The sequence below is a fragment of the Podarcis melisellensis genome (assembly GCF_964234715.1).
Source record: "Podarcis melisellensis genome assembly, chromosome: 3".
In the NCBI taxonomy this organism is placed as follows: Eukaryota; Metazoa; Chordata; class Lepidosauria; order Squamata; family Lacertidae; genus Podarcis; species Podarcis melisellensis.
This window is the reverse complement of record NC_138530.1, coordinates 55,665,592-55,690,944: the sequence shown is the minus strand read 5'-3', so window position 1 is coordinate 55,690,944 and position 25,353 is coordinate 55,665,592. Positions and strand designations below refer to the sequence as shown.

The following is a 25,353-nucleotide window of genomic DNA, read 5'->3' as shown; positions in this document are numbered from 1 at the left end:
ATGTTAAGCTATATGCCACTGTTTTCTTTTTGTCAAGCAAATCCACTTTTAGGAGAGGCCAAAGTCCAGTGGTCAAGCACGTGCTTTGTGTGCATAAGTTGCCAGGCCCAATCCAGTTAAAAAGCTCTGGGGCTGCATGGCTGGGAGAGTCACTGTTGGTCAGAATAGGTAGACCAAGACCACAAGGCAGATTTATATGGATATTTTATACACTGCATCACATGCACAAATGAATAAAACAACCTACCTTCCCAGCTCCGCAATGCATTCTTCCAGAGCTTGTTTATCTTTCAAGCACTGTTTAAAGAATCCCTCAAAGTCCTGATGAGCTTTATTTATCTGTTCCTGGATGCTATTCACAGATGATTTAGGTAGGAAAGCACACAGGTGTTCTCCTTCCTGGGAAGCTGCCCCCAGCTTGCTCCTTCCTTCCTCAACGGAATCCAACACTTTCTGAGTGGAACAAACACAGAATTTTACTTGGGAAAGTGGGTAGAGGAAGGAAAAAGAAAATGGAAATGAAGATCGGTTAAAGCATGAATGTTAAGAGCAATTGTTTAGAAAGCCAAGACTATCTATACATAAAGATTAGTTGGCACAGACTTCCTTTGAATGTACCACTTCAGATGGTAGACAGAAGCTTTGAATGTTACTCCTTGTTTAGAAAACAAATACAAAGTTCTTGTGTATAGAAGACCAACTAGCAAAAAAATTCTAATCTGCAAGTTTTGTATGGAAAGAGAAAGTTTGGTATGAACCAACATTCGGCAATCCACCTTACACTTGCATAGTAGGATCCAGGTATGCAGACAACCATGGTAAATGCTGTTTTGAGGAACCATCTTTATCATCCTTGGCAAGTAAAGGGAGGGAGGGAGGGTGGTGGGGATGGGTTTTGGTGGGAGCAGGTTGCAAGGAGCTCTCTAATATCCACAGTAATCCAGAAGAAATCACTGGAAACACAAAGGGCCTGGTAGCATCATCAGTTAAGACTGGGTAAAATTTAAAGTCAGATTAATGTTGGTACATTCAGTGAGCATTTCCCATGGGCTTCTCCATAGCTGCAATTGGTGGTATGCGTATTATTTCATGCCATAGATACATACAACATGTCACCCTGCCTACAATGTTTTTGGGAAAGAAGCTATTTGTGACCATTAACATGCTAGCAGTATCCTGTCTTCAGTGAGTTCTTCTGTACCGGTTATCTTTGCGCCTTCACCAAGGTATTTTTATCAGAGTTTTTGCCGGTGGTAATGGGGATGAGCATGCATGTTGAGCGCTCACAAAACTCACAAGGCTTTGTGAGTGCTTAAAGGGTACACCTGCATGACCCAGTAGACTTGAAAACCAAACAATGTGTTGTTTGGTCATCCATGGTAACGGTACCTGCAGTTCATGGAGTTTTGCTTCAATGGCTTTACTATCTCCAGATGTAATACTTAAGTCTTTTACAGCAGTCTTCAGGTTAGAATACCAGCTTTGAAATCCACACATAGATTCTGAAAAAAACAAGAAGGGATAGATATAAAACATTATTATATTATACAAAGATGCTGATATTCTGTGCTCAGAATTCATCAAGAATACTCTGTTTTAATTATTATTTTCCACTACTGACTTGTATACTGTAATCACCGCCACTAGAACAATGGCATAGATTTCAGTTCAGTAATGGAACACTGAATATTCTTCTCTATGACAGACCACTTTGGTGTTAGCAAAAACAAGGAAGCCTGCAAAACAGCAGTGGCAGTTTAATAGAATTAGAAAACAGAAATAACAGCTGAGTTATTTTGGTGAATACTGACTAGGACTCTCTGTTTTGAATAGTGAGTATATTAAGACAGTTTATGCAAAAACCCAGCTACTTGGAAAGGTAAGTAAAACAAGTTTTTGGCAACTTGAGTTTTAGGAAAGGCTATGCATAAAAATGAGTTAGTGATGTTAATGGAAACGTTTCACCAACCAAAGCTGGCATGATTCATCTCAAGCAATTTCATACATTCCTGTGGCTCACATATTAACAACCATGACGACTCACGGAAGAAGTGTTTTTCCAGGGACTCTTGCATGGAAGTCTGTGTTTTCAAACATAACTGGTTCACAGCCTCATACTTCTTTATCAATGATGTGACAGTGCCCCCAAGAGTCTCCAGCTCCACAGATGGATATTTGCGACACAGGCTGTTAAGTGTTTCCTGAGTGGAATCAAAGTTGCTCTGCTGCTGCTGCAGGTCCTTTTGTATTTTCTGGGAGAAAATTTGTAACATCAAATAGAGAACATTATGTTTACTTAAATCTATCATGAACGCATACATACCATCTTACTTATTTATATCTATTCCCTACTTGGAATTGGAAGGGACCCCTGAGGGTCATCTAGTCCACCCCCCTGCAATGCAAGAATATGCAGCAGTCTCTTAAAGGGGTTGAACCTGCAACCTTAGAGAGGGAAATATCAGCCATCAAAATAGAAAAGAAATCAATTTTTAATTATTCTACTAACTGTTTTACCTCTGTATGAAGTACATTGAAACTATACACCATTGTCCCTAATTTTGGGACACTTCCTCATGTATCAGTTGAACTGAAGTTTCTTGAAATGTATGTGCAGCCCTATTTACATTTTTTCTAGACATAGAATCTAAGCCTTAGACCCTGGAAATACCTTTGGTTCCTTGCCATTATATAGCTTCCAATATCTTTGCTAGAAGTTTCTACCATGCCTAACAAAGCAGGAAATTTCTCCACTCTGGACCATATGATAACTACTGTATAGTGATAACTTTTCACATTTTGACTTGGAAATAGATGGCTGATTTCTAGGGGGAAAGTGAGGGGGCAGGGGGAAGGAACAGCTTGCTTGTTTTCTTCAGTGCTTTTTTTCTTTAAAAAAATGTTTAGGGGTACTCTCATTTTGACTCAAGAAAATCACCATTTTATACTGTACTTCAAATCGGGGAAAATAAATACAGTAAATGGACAAAAGTACAAAGATTCACAAAATGTTTAGGGGTATGCGTACCACTGCATACCTCCCCAAAAAAGCACTGGTTTTCCTGATAGTCCTAAACCAAAACATGATAAATGCACTATATTAAGTTAGTTTAAAATCTCATCCATTTCCTGTAATTGGCGTTAAACAGTGAGATATCTGGGATGAAGTCTTTTGTGTGTCTCTGAGCTAAAGGTGCCATGAAACCAGGGCCGGCCCACACATGAGACAAGGTAAGGCAGCTGCCTCAAGCAGCAGAACCTAGACAGGTGGAAGATCCGGCCTCCAAGGAGCATGCTGGCAGTGGCTGTGAAGGTGGTGGTGGTGGGCAGCTGCTGCAACATGCTCCTTGGAACCCTGATGTGCCGCCTCCCACCACTGCCACCTCATCTGTGGTGAGCAGGTGCAGAGTGTAACCAATGGCAGGATGCCTATGTAGTGACAAGGAGGGTTATGGGGATGGGGGAGGGCTGGCACAGGCATGCTGAGACTCTGGTCACTACTGGAATGTAAACAAAACACTGCTAAGAGGGATCAGGAGGTGGCCAGAGCCGAGCAGAGCCAGGAGCCATCAAATCTGATACACTGTCCTCTCTCTCCTGCTGGTTGGGGGGGCACCTCTGCCCCACCTCACAAGTCAACATCATGAACTTGGTTGTTAGAGTGGTGAGGCCGATGCTGGCCAACTGCTAACTTCACTAACTTCAACTTCAATATGCTTCCCTCGCCTTGCATGCTGTCCTAGTTGGTGAAGAGAAGCAAAAACACAACGAATGGCTAAAGGAGATGGAAGCTGGGGGGGGGGGCTGGGGGGATATGAACATATTTATGAAAGGCAAGAAAGCAAACTGGTTCTGGGGAGCTCTCTACTTCCCACAAGTTCGATTTTCTGCCTTCTGTAAAAGGTAAAGGTAAAAATCTGCCTTCTACCACAAGGTGATGCCAAAGCCTCACTAATGCCCTTCTACAGTGACGTAAGAATGGATATGGAATTCTGATGAACCATAAAGCTCTAAATACTTTATTGTTTTTGTAATACTCACCTTGACTGTGCTTAGACCTGACAGATCCTGGCTATGAGCACAGCTTAGGAGTGATTCTTCCATTTTGGTGAGCCACTTTTCCATCTGATTAACAAAGTTATGCAACTGCATCTTCTGAGAACTGAAATCTTTTAGTGTTTCTTTTGCTATCTCAGACATTTCTTTAGCGTGCACCAGTTTTTTCCTTAAATCTGCTTCTAAAAACTAAAACAAAAACAAGCAGATTCATTAATGCAAATTCTCCCTGTCATAATCATAAAACAACTGAAAATAATTATTATCCCACTTCTGTGGTACCATTTGTTAAATAAGAAAACATAAGGTCCTTTAATGAATCAACAATATAAACATTAAATCCCACAAGTGGCAGCTACAAAAATAATAATGTTGCAGTATAGCCTTTCACCCTAAGAGGAGTCCTCTTGATCAGGGCTCCAGCTAGCCTTAAACAGAAGCTTACAGAGGTGTTCAATGGGGAGGGGGGGCAGAGCTGATACCTTCTCTCCAGCTGCCTGTACCTAACTTTAGCATTTTAGTCTTATAAAGGTGGTCCCATTTTGCTTTCAAGCTGGCCCTTGACCACCTGCCTTCATTATTAAAAGGAATAATCTTATTGTGGCTGTTCTTTCATACAATCTTCAGCCTAGCAACAGGAATTTCACAATAAGGCCATCTGATCTTTCTTCTATGATAGAATCAGGACCAGTCACTAAGTTACATGATGGATTTTTAAACACCAAGAGCCAAATATAGACTCCCTCTCATCTATGTATATAGTCTTGTAACAGGAACATTTAACAAAGATTAGAGCTATTAAATCAAATCAAACTTCATAGAAGCCTGAGACTGAAGGAGTGTGAAAGTCTGTTTGGGCTCCTAAAGGACCTTAAAGAACAAGCTGCAATGGGCTACAATATCTTACCTGAAGATTTGGAGGGACTTCTTCTGCATTTACTAATTCTTTAAGCTCAGATATTTTTGAACTGATCTGTTCCACGTTCTGTTCTTTATTTATAATTTGAGACTGTAAAAGAGCACATGAGGAAAAATGGCTTTAGTTTAATATCTCCATCCCAACAACACCCTAAGTCAGAGGTTTTCAACCTTTTTGAGTCCACAGCTCCCTTAACCAACTACATTCTTTCTGTGGCTCCCCTGTGGGACTCAGGAGCCCAGTTGTGTCATCCCTTGCCTGTAGAGCTAGCAGCCTCTCACCCTTTTTCAAAACCCCTCCCTTGTGGAGTGTTCCCTCAGCCTCCTCTCCTTGGGAGTCCTCCAGGCAGCCTCTGCTGCGGCCTCTGGTCTCTGTGCTTACCCCCACCCCCCACCCCAAAGAGAGGTGCCTGCAAGAGGCACCATTCGCCTGCAGAGCTTATAGCCAGGGCTGCTGCAATAAACAGTTGTGCAAGCCTTGGGGAGGCAAAGACATCAGAGGAGGGAGGGAAGGACAGAGGGACAGAGGCCAGTGTTGCTCATGGCACCCCTGACCGTCATTCAAGGCACCCCAGGGTGCCATGGCACACTGGTTGAAAACCACTGCCCTAAGTGCATTCTTTCCATATAAGTGAACAGCTGCCATTCATTCCTATTGGGAAAAGTAACTTGGGTCACGGTGTCAGGAGGGCGTGCAGGAACCAGGCCTGTGACCAGTAGGGCTTCACAGGACTGGGGTCTTCCTAAGTTTGTTCTGGAGAGGCAAGGCGCGGCTGCACAGGTGAAGCCGCTTGGTAACTCACTGCACCTGGTGGCAAGAGCCGGGAAGGAATATAAGGGATATAAGGTCAGCATTTCCCTTTGGCTCTTCGCCACAGCAACACGATTCCTGCCTTGCTGCGTTTGGCTTCTTGCTTCCTGATCCTCGGACCTCGGCTTCCTGATTCCCTGCTTCTCGACCCTCGGACCCTCGACTTTGTGACTCCTTGCTTCCTGACCCTTGGACCCCTGGTTTCTGGACTCTTGTTCCTGCTCCCACCCCGCCATCTTGCCCCCGGTCCCAATGTCCTCAGCCGGGACTTAGATCGCCCGTAGACTGGACCATGACACACGGTGAAGCTAAAACTTCACTTCTGACCCCCACTGAAAGATAAATACTGTGGGAATTTGCCATATGTCCTTTTTCCATAGTGCCAAAGCGTCCTCAGTTTACAGAATCTCCCTCAACAGAATCTCCTTGTAGCTCAAGATACATGACGTAGTGGTCAGTGCAACAGCATTGCTCACCTAGCTTTCCAATGCCAACCATTACTGAGAAGAAAAGGGAAACCAGCAAGGCAACAAGGAGTTCAGTGCAAGCATGGTGGGAGCCTCTGATGGAATTTGTGACTGCAACCACATTTTGTTGATCTCCCTGCTGCCTTGTCCCTACCCCTCTGTCTCTGGATAACTGGCAGTGACCCTTGGCATTGGAAGCCAGATGAGCCAACCACTATTGGATATAGGCACAGGATCTAGATAAAGGTAGATGCATCATTCTTAGTACTCCTGACTTTTTCAATTCTGCTGGGAATTCTTCCAAAAGCATTCAACACCTGTAAATTGTGTGTATTCATCGGATGTGTATTTGTTGCCTGTTAACAATTTAACGGTACCTGGCATTCTTCCAGGAAAGCCTCGGTTCCCTGGCAGCTGGCCAGGTTGCTGACAATGCCATTCATCTGTGAGATGGAGTTGTTGCACCACCCATCCACATCATCACCAACTGCCAGGACATCTTCCCACAGTGACACACTGACACTCAGCCTATCTATGCTATCGTCAAGCTTCTCTGAAACCTGTTATGCAATGAAGAAAGCAATTAGGGATATTGCCCGATTAAATAAATCTTTATTGATTATTCTAGTAAGTTTAAGTCAATTAATTGCTTAACTAATTGCTTAGTTCTGCTGACCCACCTGTCATTCTAGCACAGCTCACATTGATTGCCAAGACAGACTGAGAACATCCTCCTGACTATGCCATCTGTATACTGAGTGACAAAGGTGCCAGATTCTTTGTTGTTCTTACAAGATCCAAGTGTGTTTTCGAGGACCCCTGCTTAGTCACTGGGAAAAGGGAAGACCTTCCTCAAGGGTTCAAATTTATCCTCATGCCAGAAACAGGAATTTATTTTAAAGAACTTGCAGCCTTGCTCAGGAACCTTTGTCCAGTTGCATTATCTTCACTCCCTAGTTGCATCAAATTATAGTGAATTTCTACCCAACCCTCTTCCTTCTCTAGTCATCACCACTAACCAGAAGCACACAGAGGAGCAGCAACCCTAACAAAAGGTAACCTTTGTGCTTCTTATTCCTCCTTGATCTGCACAGAGTGAGAGTAAAAAGCCAAGCTGCCTCTGTGGCACTGGATCTGGGGGCCTGGTGTTAACTAGTGCTATAATCAATGCCTCATTCTCCTCCTGAATTTCAAGGCTGACTGCATTACATAATGCACTGTGTGTGAATATATTGGTGTGCTTTTCTCCTTAAGAATAAGAGCTGTGTGGGGCACAATCAGGATTGGAACCATTACATGTAGGGAGGGGGCTTAACACTTTCCCTGATGAAAGCTTTCCCTTCTGAAGTAGTTATTTCCTGCCAGGAGAAAAGACGCACTTTGAGAAATCAAATTCACATTTCCTTCCATTTTATATAAATATAGTGTACTTAATAAACTGTTCGGCTGAGACTGCAGAGATCCGGGTTCAGACCCCAACTAGGCCAAGAAATTTACTGGGTGACAAGGAGCCAGTTCCTGTTTCTCAAGTCAAACTACACACACACAGGATTGTTGAGAACTGTATGGGAAAACTCTGCATATGCTGCACTGTGCTTCTTGGAGAAATGATGCAATGCAATTCTGATAATTAATAAAAAAAATCTTTCAAGGTGTCATGAATTCTTCATGGTTATGTGTAATACACACCAAGCTCTGATTATATATAACCCTTCATTCCCATGATTGGACTCACACTTCAGTTATTCACATTTTGAGCATCTGCACATGCGCGAGTGGCGAAACCCGAAAGTAACCCTTTCCGGTACTTCCGGGTCACCGCGGGACACAACCTGAAAACGCTCAACCTGAAGCAAACGCAACACGAGGTATGACTGTATACTGCTTACATCCAGCCATTTGTCCACAGTGCTGTCCATGTCAACTTTTACTAGCATGGGATCACAGTTGGGAATCTTTTTCAGTTCTGCTAGCAAGTGTTTTCCTTTGTTAGTGAAGGCATCCAATTCCCTCTGTCTGTCATTCAACTCATTTCTGGCTGCTTCATGCTGTGAACAGAAACATTCGCTTGTTACAAAAATCTGTAAACAGATTCACCAGCCATTCTGCCTAATCACCTTTACACGTTACATTTTAAACTTTCCATCATGACCAACTTAGGCACCATTGATTTCAAGCAACTACTTTTATTTTGAAAAGGTCAATCTAGAGTTTTGCAATAAAGTTACTTACGCATTGTAGGTAAAGCAATGCACATATGTTTTACATTGCAGATACAGATCACAGTCAAGCAACTGCAACCAAACCCTACTGTTTCACTTGCAAATGTCTGCTATGCATTACATTACGTGACATAGGATTACCTTCTCATGTAGCAGCTCATTGCATAAAAGAATCTATCCTCAAAAGTGAAGAATCGGCAGATGACTATAATCCTGCTAAAACGATTCACTAAATAATTACTACCTTTTTTTTAGGATGAAAGTATTTTAATTTACCTTTGATAAAGCCCATCTAACATCTTCCTGGTCCTTCAACATGCCTTTTGTCATTGTAACATTGCTAGCAACCTCTATGGCTTTGCTTACTGTGGATTTCAGGCTCTGATATTCTCTTATCAGGTCAACAAGGACACAACACTGCTCCTGCCTATGATGTGAGGAAAAAAATGTGATGACACGTATACTTTGTCTACTGTGCGCCCAGAGTATGATTGATCATGCAGAATTTCCTGTTGCCTTGTAGTTCCCTTCCCATGATATGCAGCAGCAGATATGAGGACATGCACTTTGATACAAAAGTCCAAGTAGAAAATGGAGGTACGTACATAAAGCAGCCAATAAAGCTGTTTTGCTCCTTTGAGCAGCCCTGTTCAAATGCTTGTGAACAGAACTAAATAGCCTGCAATTTTGCTTGCAGCAGTATGCTCACCTTGACCACATAAAGTGGAACTGCCACTCTTGCCCTTCTCCTTGGTCTAGAAACCCGCATTTGGGTTTCTAGGGGAAGGTAGCAATAGTGACCTCTGGCACAGAAACTTACAATGCAATAGTGACCTCTTCCAGAACCTTGGTAGTGTGTATGTTCCTGATTGGAACTATCAGTACCAGAATCTAATAGGGGTGGAATAAAAACCTCCACGACTTTCTCCTGCTCCAAAGGTAAATTTTTGAACTAAGGGGAAGGGAGAGATAGGAGGTGCTTTGTGAGTGACTTTAAGCCTCTATGGGCATTCAAATGCTAGCAGAGCATTTGCCACCATTCAGCTGGAGTTTTTGCAAAAGCTTGACCCTCTTCAGAACAACTTGAAGGAGGATACTTACACCTACAACTCTAGCAGCGTGTATTAAGTCAATACAACATATTTATAAAAACCTTCAATGTTTAAATATTGCAATTAATTAAATACCTACTTTTCTTGAATAAGTTTCTTAGTATCCTCCCAGGTGACTTCCAAACAATTAATCTCCTTGTCAACTGCTTGAGCACGGGTTATATCTTTTTGGGCAATTTGCTTTGCTCTGCTCATCAGCCATTTTAGTTCATGCTGGTGAGAATTCAGTTCATCATCCAACTGATTAAAAATCCTTAATCTGTAAATCAACATTTATTACGTATTGTTAATTTGTTTTTAGGTTTCTTCATTAATAAATAAATATAACATCACCAAACAAAACAACAGACAAACAAAGCTACACCTCTGCAAACAGACAAAAATATAATATAATATTTGGTTAAGCATCACAATAACATTCTATAGCAACTGTGATTATATGAATCAAATTGTAGTACAATATATATTCTAAGAGAGAGAGCCAAAGTGGTGTTTTTGTCTTCATTAAATTTTTGTATTTATCCCATACTCTATACAATTTTTTCCCTAATTATGTGATTTGTAAATCCTTTGTGTACTTTCACATTTTCATACCACAAATATTATCTTGAAGTTCTAAATCTAAGATATGTGAATTCTCCAATATCATCCATTCCTTTAACCAACAAAGACATGATGCTTCATAATATAATCTCATATCTGGCAGGGAGAAACCTCCTCTCTCTTTTGCCTCTATCAATATTTTATTCTTGGTTTTTCCCCTTACCAGATTTATTTAGAATTATCTTTTTTGCCATACATTGAAACAATCTGTCTTGCCAATCACTGGAATTGATTGAAACAAAAATAACATTATTGGCAATACATTCATTTTTATAGTCGACACTCTACCTAACAGTGAAAGTTTCATTCTGTCCCAAAATTGCAAATTTCTTTTAATATCTTCCCAGGTTTTAAAATAATTATCTTTATACAGATTTATATTATTTGCTGTTAACCATATACCTAGCTACTTAGGAAGGTTAACACCAACCCCATTCCTGATAGACAGTGTACTTGCAAATATTTTCTGAAATTTAGTCTATTTTTGTCCAATGTACGGTAAGTTCTATTATTGTAACTGTTTTCCATACAAATGCCTTCACATCTTAAATTTTATATCCCATTCCATACAAATATGTATGTCTTAAGCATTTGGCATATAAAGTATCTATTGTTTTGACAATTAACCTTATTACTTTCATCAAGAAAAAGGATGAAGGGCTAAAACTAACAACTCCACCCCACCATCAACCTCAACCTAGACCAGTACCATCATATAATGGAAACCTACTTACGGCTACACATACTTACATGCTTTGAGCTTCCACTCAGAATATAGCACAAGATCCATTGCCTTAAAATCGAGCCCTATTGATACAATAATGTCTGTTCCAATTCTTTTGACTAAGACCCACAACTTACAGATTTATAAATCAGGTCAATGAGACCAGACAGCAAAAAAATAAAAAAATAAAAATGCTTTTTTGACTCAATACACAATCTTAGTAAGTGAAATGAGTTAAGAACCAGTTGAGAAAGTTATCCTCACGTGATGCATGCATTCCTTTTTGTTTTACCTTTGCTGAACTTCTTGAAGGCTTGGTTCATTCAGTCCTTCCTTGTCAGCCCTTTCTTCGATATCTTCAATGCTTTTTAAGAGCTGTTCTTTGCGTTCCATGACAGACCTGTGCAGAGCTCCCAGGGCTTCTGCTTCACTCTGTTTCGTTCCCAGCAAAGACTGGATGGACTCTAATTCTATGCAGATATTGTCGGCGATACTCCTGCAGGAGATTCTTTGCTCAGAGCTTCCATGTTTTAAATGATATTGTGCTTTAGTAAGGGATGTATCTAAACTGGCTGCTGTAGATTCCAGTTTGCTGACATCTTGAATAACCTCACTCAATTCCTTCTCCAGAACTTCGGATTTAGACTTGTCCATGTTTCCAGTAGTTTCTACCATCTGCCTCAAATGGTGAAGAACTTGTGATGCAGCAGTATGAAGCTCTAAGAAGGCCTTCAGGTGGGGCAAAACATCTTGCCTGCGGCTAATTACCTGACTGGCCTCCTGATAGAGCTGGAGACAGTCTTCAGCCTTCTTCTGGAACACACTGTGATCTTCTGGCCGACTGAAAGAGCACAGCTTTTCAACATGACTCTTCAGACTCTGTAGTTCTTTGAACTTTCCTTCCACTTCCATTCTGTGTTCCTGTTAAGATGAAGGTAGGGAATAAAAAGTGTTAAAATGCAAAAGGAAAACACCTCTTCTTGGCATATGCCTTGCTTGGCACTGCCAGCAAATTTGATGTTATAGTCATTTGTTGTTACTAAATTTCTGCTCATTTCCTCCCCCCCAAAAAAATTCTGTACAACTTTTATTACAGGCAGCCTGCCATTTACGAGCTTTCAATATGTGCACAACCATGTATACACACATCATACTAGACCCAGAAGTGACCCAGAAATGTGATAAAGATGTCACTGAATTTACCTTATTGTGACATACAGCAGGCTGTTGATCAGCTGTATTTATTTCAGATGTAGCATGTAGTTTACCAAGAAATTGCTTAATCCAGTCAGAAAAACTGAGGAGTAGCTCATCGTACTGTCTATGCTCAGCAACAACAGACTGGAGGAAATTTATCCTGGAAGATGTTGAAAGTAACATTTTCATTTTTATCTTGACTTGGTCAGAATTTTTTTTTAGTTAAGGATGCAATAAAAGAATGTTACATATTCAATTATGTAAGTAATGTACAGCACAATCCTCCATGTGGGAATAAAAAACACAGCTGTGGGAAATAATAATGATAAACAGGTACAGCTAATCAAACACAAATTTTGCATGGCTCATCCCTGCAGGGGCACAGACAAATAGGAGAGCTGACACAGTGAATAGAGAGATGTATCACTCGAAAGGAAAACAATCTCATAACCTCTTCTCTTTCAGAGTGCATTCTCAAATAAACTTTTGTTGGGGAGCTGACCAAGTGAATGATCCCCACATTGAGGTTGTATAAAGCAGTTCCTATCACCTACTCTGTTGCTCAAAGTAGACATTGTCTTGAACTTCAGAGCTGAATGTCTTCCATGCAGAAAACAGAAAAATGCCAGTGATTGTACATATGGGTTTCTTGGATTGTTGTACTCTCCACTTTAGTCCCCATCAAACAACATAGCCCAGTGTGTGATTTCCATTACATTCGTCACATTAACTTGTGGCATTCTGCATTCTGACAGTGATCAGCATCTGTTTGCGAGTAAAGTGCTGCTATTTAAACAGAAACACAAACCTTTTGTTAATTATCTGAGGTAGAGTTTTCCATCTTCTATCTAAGTCTTCCAAGTCTTTTTTAAGCGTTTTCACACTTTCGCTGGAACTTGTTTTAAATAGTGATTCATTTAACTCCAATAGGCTGGTATACAATGAAGCATAGGATGCAATATCAGATTGCAAATCCTGAGAAACAAATATATATATATATCTTAGTGTCAACCCTTTAATATGTAAATATTATAATTATAACTTTGAACCAAACACATCTAGAGAAAGTTAAATTGTAAGTGACTTAATTTTGCAGTATTTAACGAGGCATTGCAATTGACTGAATTTATTATGCAAGTCTCAGTTCTCATTGCTGAATGTTGTCCTGAATTAGTTTCCTTAAAACAATACTGGAAATGTATAAAGAAAATTCTAACAACAAAATTCAAATTAAAATATAATTATTTTAGATTTAGAAAAAGTAAAAACAAAACAAAACACCAAAAATATCTAGAAATCAATGATAGCAAATAGAAACAACAAACATTAGTTTGAGAGCAATGTGAAACCATGTTTACTGAAATCCTCAGGGTGGCTTGAAACAAAGGGTGCCATTGCTAGGATTGATTTTTAACTGCTGTGAGGCCTCCTACACGTTTGGCAACTGTAAGAAATCTGGTTTGCCAAAAGCATGACAACACAGAGCTGAAATATATTACAGAATTTGGTTCCATGTTGTTTTCCCCAACATGCAAGTATATGTTACAGATAGGTAGCTGTGTTGGTCTGCCATAGTCAAAACAAAAAAAAAAAAAAATTCCTTCCAGTAGCATCTTAAAGACCAACTAAGTTAATTCTTGGTATGAGCTTTCGTGTGCATGCACACTTCTTCAGATACACTGAAACAGAAGTTACCAGATAGCTGTTTTACTACAAAGGAATTTCAGAAATAGACTAGAAAGAGAAGCTGCTGAATTGCAACTTATCACCAAACTTAAAACCATGGAGACACCTGGTCTGAACAAAGACCTTGGATTCTTATCTCATTATACATGACAAAGCCATTTTTCACCTTCTCACCCCTTGCTTTTTCCTGTAAGACCTATTGCAGTCATTAAGAGTCGTCAACAGGCTCATCACAGCTATCTGCCAATCACCCATTCCCACCACCCTTCTGAGTAATACCCCTCCCCACCTTCTCACTATATAGAAGGGTCTGGTAACTTCTGTTTCAGTGTATCTGAAGATGTGTGCATGCACACGAAAGCTCATACCAAGAATTAACTTAGTTGGTCTTTAAGGTGCTACTGGAAGGAAATTTTTTTTGTTATGAAAGTATATGTCATTGCAATTTGGATGAAAAGTAGTCAGAAAAGGATATTGAGTTTTGAATGGTGGTGACATTTGATATAAAATGTTGCATTTGATATTTTATGTGTGTAGATTATCTGTTGAATTCATTTACTAAGCACAGGGTCACCAATGTTTTTGAATCCATGAGCATATTTGCAAACAGAGAAACTGTTGTAGGCATCATGTATGTTACTGAGGCAAGGTGTACACAACGTGTGGCTACTAACCCAAACACCTCTTTTGGTGGTCCCACATAGGCAGTCAAACAAGAGGTTTGTGAGAACCTGTTGGGTTGTATTCAGCCTGATGGACCAGCAATTGTGTTCGCTTCAGGCATTCCAGAAACTGGGTAAATCAGTACCTAATCTTTGTCAGCACAAAGATTACTGCTAGTGCAATGGGACTTCCACCCCTCTGAATTCACCCCATGTCCTCCTCAAACCTGCTCTGGATGGTTGGGGGACCCCATAACAGATATAGTATGTGTATGTATTCTGTTGCACAAGCAGAAATCCTTGCATTACGGAATTGCTTGCTTAGCACTATGTTGAATACAACCCTATGTCTTGAGCTCATTTCAGTGAGCAGATTTTAAAATTATGCCTTAAGCTTAGCTCCTTTCAAGCATTCAGTGGAAAGCTGCCACGAGTTGCAGGTCTACACATTGTTTTGCAAAACAATAATAGCATGTAATTATTTCCCAGTATAACCTACAAGAACAATGCAAGCAACCTATGCCAACCCACAAAACTTACTTGGACTAACTGCAGCTCACTTTCCACTTTGACTCTGTCGGCAGAAACATGTTGCTCTGAAGGTCTGGCTGCAGCTTCACACCTTTCTAGCCAAATCGTGAAGGCGGAGAGCTCCTTCTCCTGTCTACCAGAACACAGCCAATAAAATAAAATAAAAATAAATCTCATCAGTTCAAGTCCCACGAAACCAAAAGCTGGGAGACAGCTGCAGATATATTTTCTGCCTGCTTATCACACAGTGATTTTCTCACCTCTGCCACTGTGCTAGGTGAACCTCTAGTGAGGCCTGTCTATCTTTAGCTTGTCTCAAAACCATTTCATGTCTTTGCTGAAGCATCAAAACATCCTGGGCGGCTTTTTCTTTATTCATGATCTTGCGAGAACCAGATGACAGAGAAGCCAATGTTTGGTTCATTTTTTCCAGAACTTGACAAAGATCCTTATTTAATTCAACACAACAAAAGAGAAGACAATTACCAACCCTGTGGCCCTCACATAGTCTTGCACATAGCTAAAAAGAAGTAGAACTAATTATGTCATGGCTTTATTTAACTCATACTCAAAGGCAGTAGAAGAAGAATTGATGCTTTTGAATTATGGTGCTGGAAGAGACTCTTGAGAGTCCTGTGGACTGCAAGAAGATCAAACCTATCCAATCTGACGGAAATCAGCCCTGAGTGCTCACTGGAAGGACAGATCGTGAAGCTGAGGCTCCAATACTTTGGCTACCTCATGAGAAGAGAAGACTCCCTGGAAAAGACCCTGATGTTGGGAAAGATGGAGGGCACAAGGAGAAGGGGACGACAGAGGACAAGATTGGACAGTGTTCTCAAAGCTACCAGTCATGAGTTTGACTAAACTGCGGGAGGCAGTGGAAGACAGAAGTGCCTGGCATGCTCTGGTCCATGGGGGTCACGAAGAGTCGGACACGACTAAACGACTAAACAACAAGTGCAGTAATTCCAGAAGGTGTTCAGGCTTGGCTGGTTGTATAACTGCTCAACCCAGGCTGATACTTAGAGGTTACAAGGCTTTATTGATGGTGGCACCAAAACATGCAAAACTATCTGTAGTAACACCACTATGCTGTGGACAAAAGGCAACTGCTGTCATATTTTATTTTTTCTGGAAGGCTGAATTGGGGGAATGCTTCCCTACAACACTTATAGCTTTCTGATTAGCCTTCTTAAGACTGTCTTAGGGCAGTAGTGTTACTGGGTGGAACTGAAATAATATCATTTTTAGCTAACTTTCCCCCACCTGTTCTGTTAGTCCTGTTGACCACCCCTGCTCACGCTTGTTTAAAACAAATGGGGCTTCTCTCTTGCCCCCACAACACCAAGATTGCTGATTGCAGAAGTAATGTTCAACCAAGATTATTTCAGTTGGGTGAATGTTGGCTACAGCCAGTACAAATACCTCTTCCATGCTAAACATGAAACTAGGTAACAAACTTTATATATATTTACCGTAACATTATGAAGGGCCTTGTAAGTCTCTGCTGAGGAACAGCATGAAGTATCAGTCTCTGCCAGTTTTCCTTCATATCTGCACAGCTCCTCTTGGGCCTGAACCAGAGAAATTAAGAAAAAGTACTAAAGATTTACAAAGTTACAAATATCTACACATCTATGCATGCTTATTTGGTAGGAAATCCCACCGGTACCCCCACTCCAGTTAATTCTGCTCAAGGTAGAAAGCTCTGGGCTGCAGCCAACTAAGTTCTACTCAGAGTAGACACATTGAAATTAATGGACCTACGTTAGTCATGTCAGTTAATTCCAACAGATGTACTCTGTTGAGTAGGCCTAGCATTGCATCCAACTCTTTGGAGGAAAACCTTACACCCGTAACTGGACTAGGTCCAGCTGAAGTTGGTGGGGCTTACTTCTGAGTAGACATAGAGAGTGTTACACTCCATCAGTGTTTCCCAACCTTGGGCCTCCAGATGTTTTTGGTCTACAACTCCCATCATTCCTAGCTAGCAAGACCAGTGGTCAGGGATGATGGGAATTGTAGTTCAAAAACAGCTGGAGGCCCAAGGTTGGGAAACACTGCACTCCATATCCCCAACAAGAATGGATAATTTAAAAAATATGGTGACACTTTCTGTTCTGCAGGCACATCAGTCTAGTTCATCTTGGTTTTAGTCTAGTTTTAGCATTACATTACCCGCAGAGGATTGCAACTCATGCATACAAAATACCCCATTAATTCAAGTGTGTACAACAGAAAGTATTTCTTTCAAGTGCACTTTTTGAGGTCTTCCCTGACATTACATTTAATGGCCACTCTCTTTTGAATGACAGAACAAGTTTACGTTGTCTACCTTTGCAAAGTTTTCTTCAAATTTTTGCTGTACTGATGCCTTTCCAGTTACTGATCCTTCCAGATGCTGTGTACGGTCCCGGAGTTCTTCCCAATACCTTCTGATCTGTGTCAACTTGGCTTTGATATGTGCTGATTCTCCAGATGTAAGATATTGAGAAAATGACTGAGCATCCTTTTCTAAGCTTGGGATTTCATTTTCCTTGTCGTCTATTTCTTTAATAATGACCTAAAATGCAAATAAATTTGTACGTAAAGAATCTATAGCATGTGTTTATTGCTTTCCTGCGAGCCATACACATATATAGGAGATAGTTACATTTGTTCTTGGGCGACTTCACACATTGCAGCCACCACATGAAACCAAATTAAATAGTTCCAGATAGCAGCTGCAGATGGATGGTGAATGATTCACAAATGCACGGGACTCTCTCTATGGAGAGCAAGCGGCACTCCATTGCAAATAGTTATATTGCTTTGTAGCAGGAAATACAGTGAAAGACAATTAAAGTTTTAACATGATCAGCATATTACAAACTCAGTAGTTAATTTGTTAATGGCAATATTGTGCTATGGTATATGTATGTAATATACAGTACTTTTTTCTATAAAAAATGTTTAGTCTCATTTTCCTACTCATATTGAAAAACTGCTCCTCAATGAGGCCAAACTTAGATTCTCAAAATGTTTAGGGGTATGTGTACCCCTGAGTCCCCCCCCCCCAGAAAAAAAGCGCTGGGCATATATCACAGCACTGCATTATCAGTAACTATTTAACTATTTGATTTTTAATATGCAGATCACGTTAAACAATAATGGACTTTTACTAGTTTTTCTGCTAGAAAACATTGTGCCTCCCCCATAGTAAGTCAGAAAAATTATTAAGTCATTCTTTAAGATGATTCCATGACAATTCACCAGATTTAAGTTTCCAGGTATGCATTTGGAATTAATCAAATTATAACAGGCTATCGTTTGTCAGTATTTTCACATGTCCTGTGGGAAACACTCTGACTGCTATTGTAGCCAAAACATTTCATCTTTCTGTAAAGCAGGTACCTGTTATATAATCTTACTCCCACACTCATCTTCTAACATGCAGCAATAAATGGAGAGTGTGGGTGGCTTTGGACTCCTGCCTACCAACCATTATTGTGAGAATAACTATTGGCGTTTCTCCTGGTTTATGCGCCTAGCCAGGCTAACATGAAATTATCCATTTATCCTCTTTCACCTAGTGATTCTGAGAAGCCGAAGGGATTGTGGGCATTTTGCTATGGGCTTATTTTGTTCCACAGAAAAACAATCCAGGTTACTGTGTCTATGTGTGTGTGTGTGTGTGTGTGTGTGTGTGTGATCATAGAGTTGGAAGGGACCCTGAGGACCATCTAGTCCAACCCGCTGGAATGCAGGAATATGCAGCTGCCCCTTACGGGGATCGAACCAGCAACCTTTTCATTATTAGCACTACACTCTAACCAACTGAGCTAACCTCAAGGCAGGCTTAAAAAGATCTAAGTTTAGTTCTCTAACCACAGGGTGCTATGATTTTGTGAGGGGAATACTGCTCTCAAACATAACTCTCACAGTGCCTCCAAATTACAGTTCTTGGGATTTTCTGGAGGAAGCCATGACAGTTAAAATGGTATAAAATCAATTTAAAACAAAAGGCAATGACAATAGGTGCACAAGAGATGTATATATAACATGTCTTTCTCTTCTAGGAGTTCACATTGCAATTAAATATAGTGTTCTTTAAAAAGGCTTCTTGAATTACTGTTAATGCCCAAAAGCCTTTGAAGGAAAACTCACTTCATCAGAGGAATTATGAAAATATAACAAACAGTGTGGTTTGGATGCTAACTTCCACTCATGGAAGAGTGGAGGGAGATTTTCTCACACTATTCCCTTTTCAGCACCCTGAACTCTCCAAAATCCGGTCATCGGTAACCCTTAAGAAATGATGTGGGTGGCTCGCTCCCACATCATGCTTACCAAGAAGCATTTTATGCTCTAAACCTTTATATCTAAAAGCATGTTTTATTGTATTAAAATGCAATAAAACATAACTTTGATATGATAATAGTGTGCTGTTTATATATTACTGTATTGTTTAATATGAACCACATTATATTATGCAAAGCAGAATAAATCTTCACAAATATACATTTCTTGTGTACTTATTGTACTTGCTTTTTATTTTTATTTTGGCTTTTCTTAAAAAAAACTATATTGCCTTATAAACGTGCATATGTCCACGGTTGTCAGCTTATGGTGATAATTGCTGTTGTCCCCTCCAAAGCAGAAAAGGTGAAATCCAGTTCTATAGTAGAACCGAGCACAGATGCACATACCCTACGTGTGCTACCTTTTCATATATACTGAATGGAAGAGGCCAATCCTTTCTCATTTACATTGTTGTGTATTATAAAGAGGAAAGTTACATTTGAGACATGCATATGCCCTTCACAATTGACGCAAGGTGCAAATATGTTATACTTTGGCATTTGTAATCCAGAACAAGAGCAGGATGTCAGGTAAAATCACTGCCTGGATCTCCAGTTGGCCCTCCTTATGCTGCTAACCAATATTTGTCTCAGATTCTTGCAGTTAGAATGGTGTTAATGACGATCAAACAGAACCACCTTACTAGAGGAGAATTATTTACATATCTGTCTCCCCAAATGCATTATCAATACCACAGTTTAGCACATGCAACAAGAAGCAACAAACAAGCTGACTAAACCAAGTGAACGAAGTCACATGTTTATATACACCCTTATTCTAGGAATGTGACCTAGAAGAACAGCAGTAAGTTTGAACCTGAAGTTTAGGCATCCACTTAACTAGTTTCATTATTTCTGGATATATTTCCTCATTCAATTTTGTGTGTTTATATTTCTCTTTTAAGGCATTTTTCTCAAAATATCTCAAAATTTAGTAATATTTACTTATCTTCTGTAATTCAGCTGAAAATATATAAAGGATACACGAGCTCATATAGGCACACAGACAAGAACAAACATATATATACTAGCACACAATCACTGTGTTCACTTTTTATGTTACACACACCTTTGCTAACTCAATGCCATCCAGATGTTTTAGATTCCCATCAACCCCAGTCAGCATGGCAATGCACATTGCATGAAAGCATAAATGGCCCAAAAGTCCCCACTTCACTAGGCTACATTGTACTGGCAACAACAAAGCATAATCCCTAGCATGTCATGTCAGCTGACCCTGAGCTTGTGGTTGTTTCCCCCCAACCATGAGCAGCAAGCCATTAACAAATCTTGGTTACCACACATAGTTTGTTCAGAGAGAAACAAGCCCAGACTTGTGGTTTGCTGCTTCTGGTACAGCCAAGGAGAAGAGTGCAGGAGAAGTGAAGCAGGGACTTTGGAAAAGTGTGCCTTGACATGCTGCTCATTTGCATGAAACAATAATTAAATTATGGTTTAACATGACATGCAAGCTGGGCCATTAACACACACCAACATGAACCAAAACATCACCACCACAAAACAGTATTTGCAAAAGACGTAATATGTGAGTTGTAATTTAAATTGGAATATTGTATATTATCCAAATATTTTGGTTTGGAAAAAATATTTCCCATGAAATCTATTCCTTAACAAATAAAAACAGATAACATAAAACTGCAGTACATACATTTTTGTAGTAATTAGGATAATTTGCTACTGTAAGTTTTAAAGAGTATCCCTCCCCATTGTTTTAAGACATGGTGGATATTCTCATTTCCAGATTTAAGTATAGAAATTTAATGACACTTTTCTACAGCTTATGTTCTGATTTCAGAAAGTTTTATCAAATATGTATTTCAGAATACAGAAAAAAGAGCAATGGGCTGCTTTTAAAATGCCTTCTGATAGAATGAAATGGAGCCACAGTACAAGCTAAGAAACTTGCCTAAGATTTATTTATTTATTTGGCTCAGATCTTCTGCTATTCATGAATCAGGAGCACTTAAGCACCACTGATTTTCAAGAAACTTAAAAGGACTTGAGTAGAGTAGACCTCAAGCTGTCAGCTTGAAACTCTAAGCAAAAATGCTCAATGGAAGAAAAATAAAAATAAAAATGATATTTTCATTTCTGGGACACATTAACCCCAGAATCCATTGAGAATGGTGAATTTCACCAGACCTGACACCACATATAAGACATTGTGGAGGGAGTAGCTTGCACTTCTATTCCCCCATGGTGCAAAAGTGGTCATCAAGCACTGACATGCTTCACTGTTTACTCTTATGATGCTAGTAAATCCTTGGTTGCAAGTGTTGTTGCTTTTAAATCTAGGAACCACCATCCTACAAAAGATTATCAGTTCTAGCCATCTGTTGGGTGGGGGGATTCCAATCACATAATAAAGGCATAGCTTTCAGCTGAATTATTTGCCACTGAGAAAAAGAGAGAGTTGAAAATATGTTTGTGTGTTTGTGCATTTGCAACAAAATGGCATAGAAATAAAAACAATCCTCTGAAATGGGCAACTTTTTCTTGTTCACAATCAAGGAGCACTTGAAGATACTATGTGCATCTGATATTTTATTAATGTACCAGGAAAAAGAGAACAGAACCTAGCATATGACAAAAAGAATTCAAAGTATGTAGCAAAGGTTTGAGTATAGAAGCCGCTGAGCCCAGTAGTTGCTTTATTATTTCAGCATTATTTGAGAAACAAGATACACAAAAATCATAAATTATCTACTATACTGGAATAAATTACTGTAGCCACTGGCTGCAATACATAGCACGATATAAAACATTATACACTCTGTGAAAATATACCATGAGGATATTTTGCAGGTAAAGAATATTAATGGAAAATATATCTATATATTCACACCATTATATGTTTTCCTATTACATAAACTAAAAGGTCTGAGTGTAAATTCAACTCTATGGGGGGGCCACACCTCCTGCAAAACCTTCCTCCTTGGTATCTTTGTCTCAAAATGTGATACATTCTTTTTTACATCTTTGCAGCTGTGAAATCAGATAAAAGCATTTTCCTCTCTTTTGAGGCTTTCTAGAGGAGAAGAGAGAAAGCAGTATTTTAATGCTAAATATAATGCGAACCAATCACCTTGACTTGGCTGATTTGCATATCCAAGGACGATGTTGTTTCCAAGGTATCCAGCTCTTTTTCTTTTTCAGTGATCCAGATGGACAAAGCTTCAAAATTTTTGCCAAAATGATCCCATTTGTTTTTCACCATTTCCATGGTTTTAATACTAAAATCAACCATATTTAGTAGAAAAAATTAACAGTTTGTTACTGTTGAACTATGCCCATTTTCTTACATCTCTAGTTTGCTGAAAATGCTTACATAATAGCATGCCTTTTTTATTAATTTTTTAAAAGTATATTTCATATGTCGGTTTACAGGTTTTATAAAAGTTATAGCACCTCAGGAGTCTGCCCTTATATTACCTCAGTAGTGTGGGAGTTGAGGGACGCGGGTGGCGCTGTGGGTTAAACCACAGAGCCTAGGACTTGCCGATCAGAAGGTTGGTGGTTTGAATCCCCGCGACGGGGTGAGCTCCCGTTGCTTGGTCCCTGCTCCTGCCAACCTAGCAGTTCAAACGCACGTCAAAGTGCAAGTAGATAAATAGGTACCACTCCGGCGGGAAGGTAAACGGCGTTTCCGTGCGCTGCTCTGGTTTGCCAGAAGCGGCTTAGTCATGCTGGCCACATGACCCGGAAGCTGTACGCCAGCTCCCTTGGCCAATAAAGCGAGATGAGCGCCGCAACCCCAGAGTCAGTCACGGCTGGACCTAATGGTCAGGGGTCCTTTAGTGTGGGAGTTGCTTTGCTACTCCTCTCTCCTGAAAAGTTGTGTGAATTAGCATAACTTCTCATGTGTGATTTTAAGACATATAGCAAGAGCAGTCTGGCAAGAAGCTACCCTGTAGCACCTACAACATTGCCAAGAGATCCTAAGAATGATTTTTTAAAAAATAGGTTTATTATAATTAGGGACTGTTAGCCATTTAAAAATTTGGAACCTATGAACGCCACTCAGAGTCATTCAAATTAACTGAAGTTCTGAGGAGATGTGACTTACCATGAAACAAAGACAAAATGTAGAGAAGAGGTTTTTGAACATGTGCATATTTCTGCATATTCCTACCTACCTACTCTGCACCTTGGTATTCAATGCAGCATTGCAGCTATTTAGTGCATGTACCTATTTCATACTCACACAGTTGCAGCAGATCTGCCTTGGCACCCTTAGGATATTAGCTTTCCATTCTTCCCCTCCCTTAAAAAACATTTCTGGATTAAGGCTTTGGAGTAAATCTTGGAGAGCATGTGTACAATAGCTGATGAAATCTCAGACAACTCAGAGCTACTGAGCAAGGCCTTGAAATGGCTCCTGTTCACTGTTCAAGAGTTCATGGTGATTCTTAGTACATTACTTTTCCATAGTAATGTAGTTCCCTCAATCTCTATTGTGCATTTCCTTTGTTCCACTTCTGTTCATTCATAGCTACTATTTTACCACTCCCTCCCACCACCAGGTGTGTAACATGCTTCATTAAGAGCATCCCTGTGTGATTGTGCTCATGCCACAACTGTTGTAGAAGAGAGGGAGAATGCTTCTCAACAAATAATGCTTGATGTGTAGTAGCCTAAAACCCACTCTATTAACTTTTGTTGTTGTTGTTGTTGTGCTGGATTTCCTTTCTGGGCAAATTTCAAACTTGCAAAACCCATCAATTCCAAAGGAATATAACTGGCTTTACAACTGATGGCGTATATTTTCTATCTTATTTAGGAAGACAAGTCTGTTGTTAGCTGAACTGAGACAAATTGGGCACAAGGAGCAGGGCAATCTGTGAGGCTGCAAAGAATGAATGTGCATTACGAATCATATAGCTATACACATAAACCATACATTAGGGTAAGTACATATCTGAGGAAGTCAAACAGTCAGTTGAAGATGCATGCATATTTTTCAACTTAATTATGATTGTCTTGCACCTGGATCAATTACATTACATCTGTTAAAACATGCACTGAAAAACAGCATCTCACTGGAAGCAATAAAAAGGCACTAGAAGTCTTCTGAAGGAAGCTTTTCTACTTGTGGGAAAGAAAGAATAAAGACCACTAAAAATTACATATCTGGTGTTAGGAGAAAGAGAAAAGAGCAATATGGAAAGAAAGAAGCCACTCACAACACAACAAATAGCATATGAAATTGCATTCTCCATGATTACTTCTGGGGCAATATTGTCTTACTAAAATGCAGCTCCTCTCTAAAGGTAGTGAAAATTAACCATGAAGTAGGTAAACAAATTTACATAGATTTATTCAGCAGAAAAAAGGGAAGGTATAATGAGAGGCCAAATGCAAAAAAATGACATTTATTTCATTGTACCTGCATCACTGAACACTGTTCATTCTGAAAAGTAATGTTCCAGAGAACAGAACACTGGACTTAGATAAGAAGTAATGTGGCTTAAATCTCTGTGCAGGCATGGAATCAATGGTTGCCTTGAACAACTCACTAACTTTCAGCCTCAGGTTCTTGCCTATGAAATGGGAATATTAGTGAACTCTCCCACAAAGGCGTTGTGAGGATGAATCAATCTTTAAAACTCTTTTGGGACTATATGATGCCATGGATGCATTGATTTGTAGAATTTTCCAAATGAACTAGGATCTCAACAGAACCGGGCAGCACTTCTTGGGAGCAGCTCCTTGGGCTGTGGCACTGCAAATATATGCATCAGCCCTGAAAGGCAGCAACAGCAATATATTTAAGTTTTTGGTTCATTTGTATGAATAAATCTTTGGAGCAATGTGTGGACATCAAAGTGAATGTGTGAATTGGCAAGTGACCGCTGATATTTTGATTTTTGTTAACAATAATGTGAGTTGTAACATGGTTGCACCTTTAGGCCTTTTAAGAATGTTGATGGCTTATTCAAAAGCCCTGCTGGAATTAATAGGTGGTTTACATATTACGGCTGCAAATCATTTTAATTGTCT

General features: G+C 39.8%; 1 protein-coding gene across 1 annotated transcript in view; it reads right to left on the bottom strand.

Moving 5' to 3' along the window:
• SYNE1 (spectrin repeat containing nuclear envelope protein 1) overlaps positions 1–25,353 on the bottom strand; it is a 274,657-nt gene that overhangs the window by 158,110 nt on the left and 91,194 nt on the right. The window contains 17 exon segments of the mRNA XM_081905258.1: positions 248–453; positions 1,390–1,502; positions 2,045–2,252; positions 4,042–4,245; positions 4,964–5,065; positions 6,630–6,812; positions 8,142–8,300; positions 8,751–8,901; positions 9,666–9,845; positions 11,206–11,834; positions 12,117–12,270; positions 12,919–13,085; positions 14,999–15,122; positions 15,250–15,437; positions 16,468–16,566; positions 17,328–17,555; positions 22,439–22,586. Of these exon segments, the coding sequence (XP_081761384.1) occupies positions 248–453; positions 1,390–1,502; positions 2,045–2,252; positions 4,042–4,245; positions 4,964–5,065; positions 6,630–6,812; positions 8,142–8,300; positions 8,751–8,901; positions 9,666–9,845; positions 11,206–11,834; positions 12,117–12,270; positions 12,919–13,085; positions 14,999–15,122; positions 15,250–15,437; positions 16,468–16,566; positions 17,328–17,555; positions 22,439–22,586 (3,243 nt within the window).